This window comes from Carcharodon carcharias, chromosome 25 (genome assembly GCF_017639515.1).
Source record: "Carcharodon carcharias isolate sCarCar2 chromosome 25, sCarCar2.pri, whole genome shotgun sequence".
In the NCBI taxonomy this organism is placed as follows: domain Eukaryota; kingdom Metazoa; phylum Chordata; class Chondrichthyes; order Lamniformes; family Lamnidae; genus Carcharodon; species Carcharodon carcharias.
The window spans coordinates 13,952,323-13,970,640 of NC_054491.1; the positions used below are offsets into that span (position 1 = coordinate 13,952,323).

The following is an 18,318-nucleotide window of genomic DNA, read 5'->3' on the forward strand; positions in this document are numbered from 1 at the left end:
TTAGCTATGATCTGGGGAAAAGCCAGCTTAGAGCTGGTCTGAGATTCGAACATATGGTTTTTTAAATTCATGGGGTGTGGGCTTCTCTGGCTGGGCCAGCATTTATTGCCTAACCCTAGTTGCCCTTGAGAAGGTTGTGGTGAGCTGCCCTCTTGAACCACTACAGTCACTGTGGTGTAGGTACACCCACAGTACTGTTGGGGAGGGAGTTCCAGGATTTTGACCCAGAGACAGTGAAAGAACAGCAGTTGAAGAGACCTCAAGTATGGTCAATTATTATACATCTTAGTGTGAGAAATGGATGTTTTAAAAAATATTCTTGGGGAAGTGTGTGTATGTGTATGTGTGTGTGTGTGTGTGTGTGTGTGTGTAGTTGAATATCAAAGGGGATATCAGACAAAAGAAACATATTTGCAACTTGCAGGAGTATCATAGGTAAATAGAAGGGCGGATATTATATTTTATTAACCCAAAAGCAAAGACAAGATGGAAACATGAAAGACCTTGTATTTGGAAGGATTTGAGTTTCAAAGAAGTGTGAGAACAATTGAACCTGAGATGAGAGGGGATTTAGAGTTACTGTGGAGATCTTGGGGGATTGTAGCTCTTTGAGCTGTTGGACTGTTGAGATGTGAGATGTAGCAGCTGGAGCTGTGGCTGAGAGAGGATGCAATTTGGATCAACCGTCCAGTCAAGCCAGAAAAGTCTTGGGCTGCATGAAGCAGTTGTATTCTGAAGTTTGGATTTTCACAGCAGATTGGAAGAGAGTTACAGGTCATTTGATATGTCTTTATTGAAGCCACAGCAGTTTGCCTTGTTAATGTTACTGGATTTTTTTATAGTTAAACATCTATATTACAACGTTGCCTGGAAGGTGTTTACTTGTGGATCTGACCAAGCAGAGAGTCTTTTTTGGCAAAAAAATTTTATAAGACTAAGTTTAACTGTGTGTCTGTAATCTTGTGTGCTTAAGTTTCCTTTTACTCTTGTTAATAAAACTTTTACTTTTTTTAAAATCCCAAAATGTCACTGGGCTTCTTACAGCTGAGATCAGTACATCCCCTTCTCGTTTACAGAATACAAAAGACAGGGTATGGCCAAGTTTCCCTCTGGGATTTGGTTTCTGCAGCAGTTAACATTGGCTCTGGTCATAACATTAGGATGACAAGTATAAAGCAATTTAATTTTTTGGAACCTTTTAAAGAAAACTAGAACAATTCATGTTTTTTTTTGTGCAAAGTGCATTAATGTATTTTGGTTGTCTGAATGCAGGGCTTGCATATTCCAGAGGCCAGCAGTTGCTCTTCATTTAACCTTCAGTTCATGTGAGATTTGTTCTCAAATGCTGCTTTTGGACATTTTCTCAGATAAGTGTGTGGATGTCACCTTGCAATGCAGTGAACTGTAGAACTCATTCCACAGAGATCACCATCTGATGCACATTGAATCCAGTATTTGTCTGAGAATGGTGTGCTGCATTACTGAATGAAAAGACACACAAATCTAAACAGCAAAGGAATCCAGTTGTCAACAATTGGTCCAGGGAGAGTGAAGTGTGTGTGTTTGGGTTAAAGAGTTCTACATAAAGCTGCCTTAATTCAATAGTGATGGGAAGATGCGAATTAGGCTGTAGGTTTTTTTTTACTCTATTGTGTAAAATTAAAAGCCTCCCCACGCGCACCCCCCCCCCGCCCCCCAGCCTATCCACAACTACCACCAACCTTGCCACGGGGAGGGCATTAAATTCCACCCCAAGTGTTGACAGGCTGTTCGTCTGTGGGGTGCATCATAACTAAGCCATCCTCAGGTGACCCAAACATATGCACACTGTTACTGGGCAGCAATCAGAAATGTGAACCCTGGTTGTTTCTTCGTTGTCTCGTCTCCCACCCCACAAAAATGCAAGATTTGCATTTATGTAGCGTTTTTCATGGCTGCCAGAGTTCTCAAAGCGCTTTATCAGTACAGCACTTTCAGAAGTACATTCCTGATCGTAATGTAGGAAACGCAGCTTCCAATTTACACGCAGCAAGCTCCCACAAACAGCAATGTGATAATGATTCGATATCTATCTTTGCGACCTTGACCTGGGCATGAATATCGGCCCGGATGCCGGGGATAACCCCACCTCCCCCCGGTTCTTCGAAATAATGGCCAGAATCTTCTGTGCGAGGGCGGGACCCGCAGGCCGACGCGTAAAATGACGGGCGGTGATGTTAGGTTTGAGTCCCGACGTCACCGTGCGCCATTCCGACCTTCAGTTCGGTGGGCGCGCACCGGAATGGGCTGCGCGTCCACCGAGCTGCCAGAGACCTGTTAAGGCCGCTAATTGACTAATTAAAGTGATTGTCAGGGCTGCCCGTCCAACCTTAAGGTGGGATGAGGTTTCATGAGGTTTTTTTATTAATTGAACAAAATGTCTTATGAAAATTCATAAACGTGTCCTAGCTCATGTGACAATGTTTCCCCCCCACTCCCCCCTGCAGAGGTAGCGCCGAGAGCTTCCGGGTGCATGTCACGCCTAAATTGGCCCGCCCACATAAAATGGCGGCGCGCAGCCGGTCATGGGCGGAGATCAGCTCTGTGACTGCTCCCGATCGGCCCGCCCGACGGGGAGAAAGTTCTCCCCGGTGTCACGTGGGATCTTACACATCGACCTGAGAGGTGCCTTGGTTTGTAATGCCTCACCCGAGAGACGGCGCCACCGACAGTGCGGCACTCCCTAAGTGCTGCACTGGATTGTCGGCCTTGACATTTGTGCTCAAGCCCTGGGGGTGAGATCTCAATGCACAACCTTCTGACATAAGAGGTGAGAATACTACCCACTGAGCCACAGCTGACACTGGGCTGACAGAAGCCTAGAATAATTCTGTGGAATTTTACCTGCCTTTTGGGCTGTCACCAGCAAATGTATAAATCAGAAAGGGGTCAGTTTCACATTGACTTTACTAACTTGACAGAGTGAATTGTGTAAATCAGTATGAGGGATAGCAGTCTTAAGCTCCATGATCCTAATATTTCTGTAAAACTGTTCCAATCTTATCTTTTTAGTCCTTCTTGGATATTTGTGCAGTGGATATGAATCACTAATTAGCTGTGCAATCAACTGTTCAAATGGAAGGGCTGCATACGTGAACAGCCAAGTGATCAGTTGTATAATGGGCTGATTGCATTATAAGATGGATCAGACTTTGATATTCAAATTGGCTGCTGATAATGACATGATATGTAATGTCTGCACATGAAGGCTGGTGAATTTGTTGAATGAATGATGTACCATTCTCTTACACTTTATGTAACTAAGCGACCTCAAGGTGTAATGCTGTATATAATTGCACGTAAGACTGGAAATTTAGGTCACTGTGGGTTGTTAGAAAGAGGCCGTTGTCTTATTGTTAAGTGAGTATGGTGAGGAGTGCAATAATAAAACAGCATCAGAGGCCCTGGGTTTAAATGATCGAAAAGTAAATTTAAATGAATACTAGCAAGATTTGCTTTACCCAAAGAGTGGTAAAAATGTGGAACACCACCACCACAAAGTGTAGTTGAGGTGGATGCATTTAAGGGGAAGCTAAATATGCATTTGACACAGAAAGGAGTAAAAAGATATGCAGATTGAGTTAGATGGAGAGGGTTGGGAGGAAGCTTGTGTGGAGCATGAATGCTAATATAAACCAGTTCCTCTGTTGCAGATTCTGTGTAACTATCTAACATACTCTGTGGAGAGTATTCGCCTCTTCCTGGGCTGGTTCTGTTCCCTTGCCTGTTCTGGCATTTCTAGCACTGTTTGCCCCTCTCTGGCTCGCAAACATCCCCCTCTCTCCAGCTCCCTATCTATATGAAGCAGTGACACTGTGGAATAATCCACATACCTTAAAATTAAATGTCCTGTCCTCTGGGGAGCTGTGACCACTGGTGGGCTACCATTATATGTGGGCCACTTTTTTCCAGGCACTTTTGCTGGAAAGTGAGGTGGGGGTACTAATATTGCATTTTAATTTCCTTATATATTTCGCTTAAATCCTACTTAATACTGTCCACCCGTGGAACATTAATAAAAATGGAAAGGCTTTGTACTATCAATAATGCATTAATAAGGATTTAACCATTATGTGAAGAGCAATGAAAAAATATAATTCTTTCCATAAATTAATCTGAGGTTATGATGTAGACCTGTGTCAGTCTCCTTTTTTAAAAAAGATTATATTGCGTGGGACCCTACTGATGGGGAAAATCTGACATGCTTTTATATTAACTTATAGATAAATCCCAGAGTTGGTCTTTCATTTGTACTGTGGGATTTCACTCGTGTTATATATAGTGAATGCTTTCTCCATGGCTTTGATTTAATTTAGTCAGTGAGGTAGTAAGAGGATTTTTCTAAAATTGGGAAATCTAGATGGAAGGTTGTACTACCACTGCCCGAGAAACCTGAAGGCCGAAAACAAGACGTAGGAACATTAGAAACAGGAGCAGGCCATTGAGTCCCCAGAACCTGTTCCGCCTTTTCAAATTGATCTGCACCACACCTCCAAGGACCTGTCCTAGGCCCAAGTCCCTTGATACCTTTACCTAGCAAAAAGCTATCAATCTCAATCATGAAAACTCCAATTATCCAAGCATCCACAGTCTTTAGGGGAGAGAATTCCAAATTTCTATCACCCTTTTGTGCGCGAAAGTATTGCCTGAAATAAAAACAGAAAATGCTGGAAAAACTCAGCAGGTCTGGCAGCATCTGTGGAGAGGGAAACAAAGTTAATGTTTTCAGGCGAATATGACTCTTCTTCAGAACCAACATTCTGAAGAAGTCATATTCTATTTCAGATTTCCAACATCCACAGTATTTTGCTTTTATTAAAGTGTTTCCTACTTCTGCTCTGAAACGTGAGGCATTCCATACTGTTGAGTTTCTGGAGTGGAGTGATTTAGAATAACTGATGGCGCAATATGATTTTGACACAGCAGTGCTGGAATTCCTTAAATGGCAATCCCAACAGTTGTGCCAGGTTTCTGCTCAGCAATGCCCTCCAACACTGATCCCCAAGAGAGTGTGTATGAGTGGTACACAGTGTGAGGAAGATTACCTTCCTTGAATCTGTTCACTCGAATCTATCTGGAGTAGTAATCATTGACAATGATAAATACTTTACCTTTAAACGCAATTAAATCCACTCCCAGGAACGCACATGACCTCAATGGAAAAGTGGAGAGTGACAATAGTTTGCTCTGCTGTTGGATATTCATTGCAAAAGTATTGCGATTTGAGATTAGTTCTTCTGTAAAATGACTAATGCCTGACCAGCAGACTAACTTCTGGGCTTTTGCTTGACATTTTGCCATTCCCAAGTGACCTTGATCAATTTTATGGAGAATCTCAAGTTGAAGTGTTTTAAGAATGACTAATCTATCATTTAAAAACTAAGAAATCATCAATGATTGTGGAATGCTTTCTCTGCTCAAAGTACTGGCATAGTACTGTGTTGTTGGGAATATAATCTGGTCATCCTTTCTGGCAGTCTTCCATTATTTGAATTCTATCGTCATTCTGATGTTGTGTTTGTTCACCTCCTGTAATCTCTTTTCAGTAGCCGGTACGTGTTTGGTAATGACTGAAGTATTCACTTCCTCTTCCTTGATGAAATTCAAATCATCCATGATGATTCCTTTCACTAGTTTCTTGATAGTGCATAAAAATCAGATACTGCTCTTGGAACCTTGCTATGTGCAAATTAGCTGGAAATATGCAGAAAAGTTCTTTTTTTATTCATCCACGGGATGTGGGATTTGCTGGCCAGGCCAGCATTTATGACCCATCCCTAGTTGCGCTTGCAAAGGCGGTGGTGAGTTGCCCATCTTGAACCGCTGCAGCCCATGTGGTGTAGGTACATCCACAGTGCTGTTAGGAAGGGAGTTCCAGGATTTTGACTCAGCGACAGTGAAGGAACGGCAGCCAGGATGGTGACTGACTTGGAGGGGAACTTCCAGGTGGTGGTGTTCCCATCTATCTGCTGCCCTTGTCCTTCTAGATGGTAGTGGTCGTTGGTTCGGAAGGTGCTGTCTAAGGAGTCTTGATGAATTCCTGCAGTGCATCTTGTTGATGGTACACACTGTTGCTACTTTAACATGGTGATGGAGGGAGTGAATGTTTGTGGAAGTGGTGCCAATCAAGCGGACTGCTTTGTCCTGGATATTGTCAAACTTCTTGAGTGTTGTGGGAGCTGCAAGTGACCCCTGATTTGTGCTTGCAGATGATGTACAGGCTTTGGGGAATCAGGAGGTGAGTTATTCAATGCAGGATTCCTCACCTCTGACCTGCTCTTGTAACCACAGTATTTATATGCCAGTCCAGTTCAGTTTCTGCTCAATGGTAACCCCCAGGATGTTGATTGTGGGAGATTCAGTGATGGTAATGCCTTTGAACATCAAGGGACAATGGTTGGATTTTCTCTTGTTGGAGATGGTCATTGCCTGAGTATTGCAAATGTTACTTGCCATTTGTCAGCCCAAGCCTGGATATTGTCCAGGTCTCGTTGCATTTGGACATGGACTGCTTCAGTATCTGAGGAGTTGTGAATGGTGCTGCACATTGTGCAATCATCAGCGAACATCCCCACTTTTGACCTTATGACGGAAGGAAGGTCGTTGATGAAGCAGCTGAAGGTGGTTGGGCCGAGGACACTACCACTGAAATTCATAAACCACGGTACTCATCAGGAGTATGCAGTATAATTTGGATAAGTGTGAAGTTATCAACTCCGTTAGGAAAAACACTATTATTTAAATGGTGATAGATTGGGAAATTTCGATGTAAGCAAAGCATGCAGGTGCAGCAAGCAGTTAAGAAGGCAAATGGTATGTTGGCCTTCATTGCGAGAGTACTTGAGTACAGGACCAAGGATGTCTTACTGTGGCTTTTCAGGGCCTTGGTGAGACCACACCTGGCATTGAGAATCATGTGCAGTTTTGGTCTCTTTACCTAAGAAAAGATATACTTGCCATAGAGGGAGTGCAGCGAAGGTTCACCAGGCTGATTCCTGGGATGGCAGGATTGTTGCATGAGGAGAGATTGGGCCGACTAGGCCTGTATTCACTGGAGTTTAGAAGATTGAGAGGGGATCTCATTGAAACATACAAAATTCTGATAGGTGTGGAAAGACTGGATGCAGGAATGCTGTTTCTTCTAGCTGGGGGATCTTGTACAAGGGGTCACAGTCTCAGGATACAGGTTAGACCATTTAGATGAGGAGAAACCTCTTCACTGAGAGGGTGGTGAACCTATGGACTTCTCTACCACAGAAGACTGTGGAGGCCAAGTCACTGAATATATTTAAGAAGGAAATATATTTCTAGACTCTAAAGGTGTTAAGGGGTATGGGGAGAGCACGTGAGTATGACATTGAGATAGAGGATCAGCCATGATCATATTGAATGGCAGAGCAGGCTCAAAGGGCTGAATGACCTACTCCTATTTTCTATGTTTACTCTTTTGTGTGATAGGCAGGACATCTTTTTTGGCTTGACGGCAGCATACCCTTAGTGGTGAATACCACTCGTGTTGCTACTGCAGAGTAGCAGCGTGAAACAGCTAGCTTCGCCTGTTGCTCAAATTTTTGAGATTGTCAGTTCAGTTCACAGTGTGACACATTTGCATGTACTATATACTACATATATTAATACACACGGCCCTGTTCTTTGCAGACAGAAAGTAAATATACACACATTGCGCATGTTTCAGCTAAACAAAATAAGTGATAGCCATTTGCTGGTTCATTCCACAGGGCAATGCCTTGACCAATCAGAGTCAATCTGCCTGGTTTAAAACTTGAAACAATGCTTGGCAGTTAACTGTCAGTCACCATTAACCTTTGCATTCTCCATGGCAATGCCTCTACCAATCAGAGTCCACTTGCCAACCAATCAGCACTCTCCTCTCATACAGTATAAAGTTGTTGCTTCCTCTGACATTGGTATTCTTGCAATTGTCCTGTTGAGTGCAAGATGAAAAGCTTCAACAAAATGTCTTTCTTCAGCAATACTCAAGTTCTGTACTACCAGATGACTATTTAGCAACTTGATTTTTTTTTTAATAAACTTTATTTCGCGATTTCATCTATTACAAATAAATGGCATATTGAAACAATAAAACAGCGAACGTTTGATAGTCAGAGTAGAACCATTTCTTTGAAATTAACTCCAATTGTATTAGAGTTGTAAATCAGGCAAGACCATCTATTTGTGGGAGAAGAAAATTGGTTTTAGTTTTTTATAATTCCTGTTTTTTTTTTAATTTGTTCATGAGATGTGGACATCACTTGCAAGGGCAATATTTATTGCCTATCCTGTTCTTGCAGTATACAGAATACAGATTTTAATAATCGCACAAGCTGTTTCAACTTCTTCGCCCGCTTTCTCTCCTCTTCTGAAGCGGGTGTGACTCTGAGATCACTGACAACTGTGGTAATTCGTCTAACTGGCCAGCCTCATTGGGTGAGCCTGAACGCTAAATTTCAGCAGGCCATCAGATTGTGCAGGATGTCATGGCAGACTTTGACTCCACCTCCACATGTAAATGCTTTCGAGTAGATAGTGCTGACGGGGAGTGCGTACAGTGTTTCTAATCCCCTGTAACCCATAGGTGCTGAGGCCATCTGTAGTATTTGACTGTGGCTACGTCTGAGATCAGCTAACAGCACAGATTGAGAATCACGCATGGCACTTTGGCCCAGTGGTCTGGTGACCATGGCAACCTTGATTGCAGGTGGTGAACTGTTGTTATCCTTGAAAGGTGATTCTGGTGGGAAGAATTTTACATTGTGTGAACCTCCTACTCCCTCCAGTTCCAATTATGATTGGAATATGTTCCATATGTGATTCACCTGCATCTTCAGAAAGGCATATAATATGGAGGACTATAACATATGTGCGTGTGATTCTTTAACTCTTCATTGCACATTGTAAGTTAGTCCATGAGATCCCCGTTGTATTTTACTGGTCGGATTGAGAGACTAATTGACTCATGCTGCTTTGACGAGATGGCCTCATGACTTTGTAACTTATGTACAGAAAAAGGAAATACAAAAAAAAGAGGGATAGTGCCTCAAAACTGGCAACCTCCTGACCGATTCCATGCCGGGTTTCAGGTCTTGCTGGTCAGGTGGTTCAAGCTGGGCCGGCTCTAAGGTCACTCAGAGCACGGGAAAAGACAGGCCCTTGAGGCTGATGACTAGTCGCTGTGCCGCTGTGCCGGTGCAGCACCTGGCCCAACAAGTCGGTGAGTTATTTTACTCATTTAATAATAATAAAAATTCGTGCATGGCAACTGAAAAAAAACGGCTGGTTTTTGGACATCGTCGGGTTTTTGGATATCTGGATTTAAGACACTATACCTGCAGTGGTATTCCATATCACACTGAATTGGAGCCTTCCGCTTTTAATGAAAATGAATCTTAGACTGAAGATCAAGCTTTGAAATGGACCGGAAACACAGCATCATTGAGAACGCTAACAATCCTTTATGAACAGGAGGAGGTGGCTGTTCCTGCTGACTGGGCAAGTCAGAATGATGTGATCAATTATAATAAAACCAAGGAGCTGGTGATTTGTCTCAGAAGAACGTCCTTGTCACTCCCTCTTTCCTAACAGCACAACTATGTTTGGAAAGTCTGCGACAGACAGCTTGATTTGATTGACCGTGTTGTATAGGATGGGCATTGTGCATCGATTTAATCAGTACTCTCCTTAACAAATGGGACTTGATGCTGATGAGTGTTTAATTTCAATATTGTGGGTCAGTGGCATTCTGCTCTTATTTGGGAAGACACTCGATCATTTCAAAAAAGAGCAGTGAGCATAATAAAACAACTGAAATAGATAGTTGCAAAGATAAAAGCAAAATACTGCGGATGCTGGAAATCTGAAACAATAACAGAAATTGCTGGAAAAAAAGTAGCAGGTCTAAGCAGCATCTGTGGAGGGAGAAATAGCGTTAACGTTTCGAGTTCGTATGACCCTTCGGACTCAAAACGTTAACTCTTGTTTTTCTCTCTCCACAGATGCTGCTATGTTTGAAATAGATGGGTGTCCCATTTGGTCCTCATGTTACTTGTCATTCCCTGCCCAACAACACAAAGGAGCATTGAGCTTTCAGGCCTCTGCCATTGCTACAATTCCTATTCGTTCCTTTCATTTTCATTTTTTTCACCATTTTCCTGTTAAAGCTTTGACATTTGCTGGAACGTAATACCAGAGATGTCAGCATTCTGTGGTCCAGTGTCTATTCCTTTACCAAGGAGGGTAACTGAGCCAAGCCAAATCCTTCCCTCATGTGGGTACTTGCTCGGACAAGTCACTGGAGCATGAAGCCTGGCATAATCTTCCATCATCAGCCCCACCTTCAGAGCTCTGGGGGTAGCTTCAAGGCTAATTCAAGTTCCTGGTGCCAGACCAGCTGAGGTCAGTTAATGTAACAACAACTTGTATCTATAAAGCACCATAAATGTAGAAAAATACTCCAAGGTGCTTTGCAGAGGCGTAATCCATGAAAAAAGGTGCCGAGACAAAGAAGGGGATATTGGGAGGATGAGCAAGAGTTTGATAACAAGAAGTGAGCTTAAGGATGGTCTTAAATATGGAGGGAGGGAATTCTAAAACATGGAACCTGGGCAGCGGCCCTTGGTGGAAGGCAAGAAGGGGACAGAGATCCACAAGAAGCCAGAGTTGAAAGAAAATAAGTTCTGGCTATTATGGGGCTGAAAGAAATTGGGGTGGGGTGGGGTGGGCTGGGCTGGGGTGAGGAGGAGGGTTGAAGCCATGAAGGGATTTAAGCAATTGAATACCAATTTTAAATTTGAATCATGGGGCAGTGGGAGCAAGCCTAGGCTAGTAAGGGCAGATGAACGTGTAGGATACAGCCAACAGTGTACTTGGATGAGTTGGAGTTGATGGAGGTGGGAGGCTGGCCAGGAGAGTATTTGAATTGTGTCATTGGAGATGACAAAATCAAAGATGAGGTTTTCAGTGGCGGATGGATTGAAGTTAGGGTGAAAGCAGGTGATGTTATGTAAAGTGGCCTTTGTGAGGGAGAAGACATGTGATCAGAGGCTCAGCTTGACGAGGATATGTGCAACCTAGTCCGCCTGAGGGGATGGGGCAGTGTATAGAATGGGTTGCAAGAGTAAAGAGCACAGAAGAAGGTAATGACATTTTAGTGTGAGGAAATTGTGGCTAAACCAGGACTGGATGTGGTACAAGCAGCTTGACAATATGGAGGTAGCGGACAGGACAAGAAAGTTGGTAGAGCAGTAGCGGTGAGTGTCGTCAATAGACATGTGGACCGAAATTTTACCCCACTCCACCAACCATGGAAGCGGGTGGGAGAGTAATATTGGGTGGGATGGCAGGGTTGCCATGCCCATCGCCTTCCCATCACTGCTGTCATTTTATCAATAGTGGGGAAGGGGGCAGGAAGTTTGCCTGCCCTTGGGTCAATTGAGGTCCTTGGGCCTCCCTGCTACCACTGGCATTTTAGCAATGGCGGCTGGGCACCTAAAGAGGCCCTAGTAAAACCTGGCAGCCTCCCCTTGGGCTTGTGGGAGTCCCTCCAGATCGGGCACCATGTGGCCCATGGAGGGCCCTCCAGTGGCAAGGGCCACCCCCACTGGAAGACCTGTCCCCTGTCCTCGCTACTGACTCCGCACCTCACCAAGGCCTGGCTGATTACCCCCAGCCATCTACGTTCACACTTATCTGAGCTCTGGGGCCTGCTGCATTCCCCCCGCCACCCCCACTGAGTTTCTGGTCGATGGGCTGGGCCACCGCTGCCTCATAAAATCCCGGCCATGGATGCTGTTCCCAAGTCAGTGCTTAGTATTGTTGAGGAGCAGCGTGTATATGAAGAAGTTGAAGGATCATGGATAGATCCTTGAGGGACTTTGGAGATAAGGGTGTGGGAACGCAAAGATAGATCGTTCCTAGAGGTGTGTCTGCAATTTTATAAGTAAGAGTGGAACCATTTAATCACAGTTCCACTGTGCTGGGCAACAGAGGAGATGTTGGAGGAGGATGGTGTGGTCATTGATGTTGGAGGCTGCAGAGAAGATGAAGATGGCTAATGGTTACAGTCGCCAGAGGTTGTTAATTGTGACTTTGGTGAGGGCTTTTTTAGTACTACAGCAGGGGTGTAAATCTGGTAGAGATTGAAACAGAGCAGTTGGTCTCCAACCTTGGATCTTCTATTCGGCCGAACAGTGCAGGCAGTCCACTTATCCACTCATCATTGGGGACGTCAGTGTCAAACCTGAACTCACCAGTAGAAGGCGTAAGGAAGCGGCCGAGAGTAAGTCATTCTTCAAAACATTTCCCTGTTCCTTTTGGTGAAGATAGTCTGAAGTTGGGCTGTGAGATATTGGTACCCACACTTTGCTGGTCATCCCACATCAACATCACAGGGCAAATACGCTGCAAAGAAGGTTTTAGATACCACGGAAAACATAAATCATAAAAGGCATTATCCATTTGAAGTGAACGTTAATCTACCTGCAGTAAGTGTAAATAATTGTGTAAAGGGGCAACTAAACATTTCTATTGAAGCTTGGTTTGATACTTAATAATAATCTTAATAATCTTCAGTAACACAATTGTTCCAATACTTCCATCAAGCACATGGCTTTGTTGTTATATTTTCAGTTTAATGAACGCAACCTTCAAATTGAAGCCTCGGAAGAAGTTAAACACTTTCCATGCATCAATGAATTTTGGCTTGGGCTTGATTTTTGGGCCCAGCGAAGAGCGGAAATGGGTGGGCACTAAAAATGGTGCTGCCATCCTGAGTTGGGCTCCATCCATCTCCAAGCCGTTTTAGTGGAGGGGATGGATGGAGTTGCAGGTCTACCTGCCTGTTATTGGCTGGAAGCTGATCCAAGTAATGAAGGGCCCCTGAAGGCCCTTGTATTTTCCATTCGGCCTCCAGGTTCACACAGGTGTTGGGGCCAGTTTGGAGGCAGCCTCCCGGCGGTAGGCCGGTTAGCCTAGCGCTCCAGGCAGGCCTAGAAGCACTCCCTGACTACCGGGATGCAGTAGCAGCTGCTGGCCAGCCTGTAGAGTGTCTGCTCCTCTCTAACCCCACAGTGGCCTGGCTGCAAAAGCTATTTTTATGGTTTGTGTTTAAAGTTGGGGGAGAAGGCACCTGCATTAGCGCCTTCTCCCTCACTTGCCTTCCATTGCAGTCTGCTGTTGCTTTCAAGCTGGAAGGCATCGTGCCCCCTACCGAAGTTTTCAAGAGCCCACCCACTGCCCTGAACAGTGAGCCCAACCTCTGGCCATTAATTAGCCGCTCTGGTGAAAATCACAGTGAGTGACTTCCCCACACCGCGCAGGCTTCTGACAGGCATTTTGAGCTGACAGAGGGGGGTCAGAAACCTGCAGGGAAAATCTAGCCCAATGCCTGTGACCGCTTCACATCACAAAGCAAACCAGGACATAATACCTAATATACAAAGGGAAGAAAAGGTTTTTAAGCGTTTAAATGAAATGGCCTTTTGCAGCAATGATTTTATTTCCTTTAGCGATGTCTTTCCATTCACTTTGACGTTGATACTGACTGATCATCAACTCCATCTGCATCAAACACCCATAATGACCTTCCAGTAATGAAAACTATTTTGTACCATTTGCCCTCTTACTCTAAGGATGTGATGGAATATTTTTGTTTGTGTTCTATTCTAGTTTCCAGGGCTCTTCACCTTTCTTGTGGAGCTTGGCTAGCTTCAGCTGTGACCATTGTTTATCCTGTTTCAAATGTCAGCAAATGAACATAAAAGAGAAACAGTCAGAGCTCCAATACTTGTAAGATAAGAGATCAGTTGGCAGTGAGGTATGTGGAAGTAATTCAATCGGATACTTCTGGTGACGTCCTTCTTTGTAACTCAATAAGTTTAGAAAAATTAATACTCTGATTGAATTACCCACTTAAACTTGGTTTCACCTACTTGTTAATCTCCATGGGACTTAGTGAATAACTTAACAATTCACCTATGTGTGAAAAGTTTTGAGCCCATTGTATCTTTCCAACATTGAATATTGTTATAGACACAAAACATTATCTTAAAAAAAAAAAGAGAAAGCAAGGAAATGAGTTCATGTTATTTTTCCTGACATTGGGGAACTTGGGAATTACAAGCATCTATCAGTCTACATGGAAACATTGTCAGCAACGGAATGTTTCCCTTAGTCGATCTCAGGATCTGGCTAAGAACCAATTGAGTTTGTCATGTCCTTATTTACTAGCGTGCCCTTACTGTTTGTTGCACTTTTTCTTCCCTCACGTCTATTTTTCATTTTGCTGGGTCAAATGATACTGGAGGTTAAGTCACTTTTCTTTTGCTTTTTCTATGCCAGTGACTGCTCCATGCCATTGTTAGTTTGTGCCAATGTTATGCTTTGGCTGAAGTCACCCTAAGTGTCCTCGTAGGGGAGATCTTGAACCCAGATACCAAGTGTTCTCTGTTCCCTGTACCAGCTAATCCCTCATCCATAACCTTTTTATAATTAGCTTAGTTTACTTCTGCAAGTCTTTGTTTTTTTTTCAACTCTTAGTATATTTACAATACGACAGCCTTGAGTTGTACTTGTTCACAGAATCACACAGTGCAGAAGAGGCTCTTTGGCCCATCAAGTCTGCACCGACACGTGAAAAACACCTGACCTACCTACCTAATCCCATTTACCAGCATGTGGCCCATAGCCTTGAATGTTATGACGTGCCAAGTGTTCATCCAGGTACTTTTTAAAGGATGTGAGGCAACCCACCTCCACCACCCTCCCAGGCAGTGCATTCCAGACCATCACCTCCCTTTGGGTAAAAAAGTTTTTCCTCACATCCCCCCTAAACCTCCTGCCCCTCACCTTGAACTTATGTCTCCTTGTGACTGACCCTTCAACTAAGGGGAACAGTTGCTCCCTATTCCCCCTGTCCATGCCCTTCATAATCTTGTACACCTCGATCAGGTCGCCCCTCAGTCTTCTCTGCTCCAACGAAAACAACCCAAGTCTATCCAACCTCTCTTCATAACTTAAATGTTTCATCCCAGGCAACGTCCTGGTGAATAGCCTCTGCACCCCCTCCAGTGCAATCACATCCTTCCTATAATGTGGAAACCAGAACTGCACACAGTACTCCAGTTGTGACCTCACCAACGTTCTATATTACTCCCTACTTTTGTAATCTATGCCTCGATTGATGAAGGCAAGTGTCCCATGTGCCTTTTTCACCACCCCACTAACATGCCCCTCTGCCTTCAGAGATCTATGGACACACACGCCAAGGTCCCTTTGTTCCTCAGAACTTCTTAGTGTCATGCCATTCATTGAATACTTCCTTGTCAAATTACTCCTTTCAAAGTGTATCACTTCACACTTTTCAGGGTTAAATTCCATCTGCCACTTATCTGCCCATTTGACCATCCCATCTATATCATCTTGTAGTCCAAGACACTCAACCTCACTGTTAACCACCTGGCTAATCTTTGTGTCATCCGCACAAACTTACTAGCCCTACCCCCCACATGGTCATCTAAGTCATTTAAATAAATGACGAACGATAGGGGACCGAGCACAGATCCCTCTGGTATGCCACTGGACACAGGCTTCCAGTCACTAAAGCATCCTTCTGTCATCACCCTCTGTCTCCTACAACTAAGCCAATTTTGAATCCACCTTATCAAATTACCCTGTAGCCCATGTGCATTTGCCTTCTTTATAAGTCTCCCATGTGGGACCTTGACAAAGGCTTTGCTGAAATCCTTATAAACTACATCAACTGCACTACCCTCATCTACACATCTGGTCACCTCCTCAAAAAATTCAATCAAATTTGTTAGGCATGACCTCCCTCTGACAAAGCCATGCTGACTATCCCTGATCAAACCTTGCCTCTCCAAGTGGAGATAGATACTCTCCTTCAGAACTTTCTCCAACAGTTTCCCTACCACTGACGTGAGACTCACTGGCCTGTAATTCCCTGGCTTATCTCTACAACCCTTCTTAAATAGCGGAACAACATTAGCTGTTCTCCAGTCCTCTGGCACCTCCCTGTGGCCAGAGAGGAATTAAAAATTTGCGTCAGAGCCCCTGCGATCTCCTCCCTTGCCTCCCTCAGCAGTCTGGGACACAAATCATCCGGACCTGGAGATTTGTCCACTTTTAAGCCTGCCAACACCTTGTCACTCCCTGTATCAATTTGCTCAAGAACCTCGCAGTCTCTCTCTCCCTGAGTTTGATACCTTCATCCTCATTCTTTTGGGTGAAGACGAATGTGAAGTATTCATTCAACACTCTAGCGATGTCCTCTGGTTCCACCTATAGATTGCCCCCTCGGTCCCTTATGGGCCCTACTCTTTCCCTGGTTATCCACTTCCCATTGATATACTTATAGAATATCTTGGGTTTTTCCCCCTACTTTTACCAGCCAGAGCTTTCTCATATCCCCTTTTTGCTCTTCTAATTACTTTCTTAAGCTCCACCCTGCACTGTCTGTACTCCACTAATGCCTCTGCTGATTTGTTTCCCTTGTACCTGCTAAAAGCCTCTCTTTTCCTTCTCATCGTAACCTGAATATCTCTGGTCATCCATGGTTCTCTGGGCTTGTTACTCCTTCCTATCACCCTAGAGGGAACATGTTGAGCCTGTACCCACCCCATTTTTTTTTTGAACGCCCTCCACTGCTCCACTGTAGATTTCCCCACAAGTAACTGTTCCCAGTCTACCTTGATCAGATCCTGCCATATTTTACTAAAATTCACTCTTTCCCCCAATCCAAAACATTTTTTTGCAACTTGTCAAATTCTTTGTCCATTACAAACTTAACCTGTACCATGTTGTGGTCACTATCACTAAAATGCTCTCCCACCACCACCTCAGCCACCTGTCCGGCTTCATTCCCCAGAATTAGGTCCAACAATGCACCGTCCCTTGTTGGATCCTCTACATATTGACCTAAAAAGTTCTCCTGTACACATTTCAAGAAATCCACTCCATCCAAGCCCTTAACACTATGTCCATCCCAATTAATGTTGGGAAAGTTGAAATCACCTAATATAATTACACTTTTGTTATTGTTTTTACATACCTCCGCAAATTGTGCACATATTTGCTCCTCAATTTCCCGCTGACTACCTGGGGGTCTATAATAAACACCTAACCATGTGGCTGTCCCTTTTTTATTCCTAAGGTCTACCCACAAAGCTTCATTCGATGTCCCCTCCAAGATATCATCTCTCCTTACTGCAGTAACTGATTCCTTAACTAATAATGCAACACCTCCTCCTCTTTTACCCCCTGCCCTGTCTGGCCTGAAGATTCTGTATCCCGGAATGTTGAGCTGCCAATCCTGCCCCTCCCTCAACCACGTCTCAGTGGTTGATATATTTGGTGCCTTGTTAGTTTGAGTTGTGTGTTTTTCTTGTGTACCACCAGCTTCTTTGTATTTTATACTAATGTTAGTATCGTTGGACCATTTCCTGTAATCCTCGCTGGAATGCTGTTGCTTGCATGAGTTCTTCCACGATCAAAAATGTGCCTAACAACAGACCAGGAAGCAGTGACTAGGTTTCTCAAGTTCTCAAGTTTCCTAGACCTTTATGCAGCGAGAATGTACATGGTAATTAAAGTTTTAAATTGCCACATACATAAAAACAGTGTTGCAGTTTTTTTTTTCTCTTACCCCTGCTTGGAGTACCCACACTCCTCTCCATGGAATGCTGCCCGTGATGTTCTGGGAGTAGGCTACCAGGAGGTATATAGTTTTTCTTCATTATGGCACTTGCAATATAAAAAATAAGAAGGTTAAAATAAAAATAAGAAGATGGTACAGCATTATAAGTGTTATTTGAAATGGTGTAAGTCCCAAAAAAGCACTACATCTGCCAGAATTCCCATCCCCATCAAACACACACACACACACTTTTAATTGCAGCACAATGAAGATAGTGCCAGAATCTCATGCTGCCTGTCTACATTTCAATATTGACAAGCATTAGAATGTAAGCTTCACTAAAGCACTTTCAAATTCAACCTCCAATTTCACCCTCTAGTGGAAGTCCAAATTTGAATGTGGCTCAGGATTACTATTTGGAATCGAAGTCGAATTCCTGATACACTTAAGGATTGCAGTTTTCAGGTCAGTTTAACAATGCACAGTTTCAACTTGTTGCTGTAAACTTACTCCGATTACTAGAAGTAAATAATTAGAATTTTACTTTAAGGCTTTTCTCTCCTCACTGAACTTTGTAATATTTTTGTTGCAGGGGTGTGGATTACTCATTG

The 18,318-nt window shown here is 43.7% G+C and overlaps 1 protein-coding gene across 12 annotated transcripts in view; it reads left to right on the top strand.

Annotated features, from left to right (window-relative positions):
* The window catches only part of alg9 (ALG9 alpha-1,2-mannosyltransferase), a 233,041-nt gene that overhangs the window by 93,565 nt on the left and 121,158 nt on the right, over positions 1-18,318 (top strand). For 4 of the 12 annotated variants that reach the window (XM_041174514.1, XM_041174518.1, XM_041174517.1 and 1 more), the window contains exon 14: positions 18,087-18,172. The exons of the other annotated variants lie outside the window; for them this stretch is intronic. In XM_041174514.1, the coding sequence (XP_041030448.1) occupies positions 18,087-18,172 (86 nt within the window). The remainder of the gene's footprint in view (positions 1-18,086; positions 18,173-18,318) is intronic. 12 annotated transcript variants of the gene reach the window in all.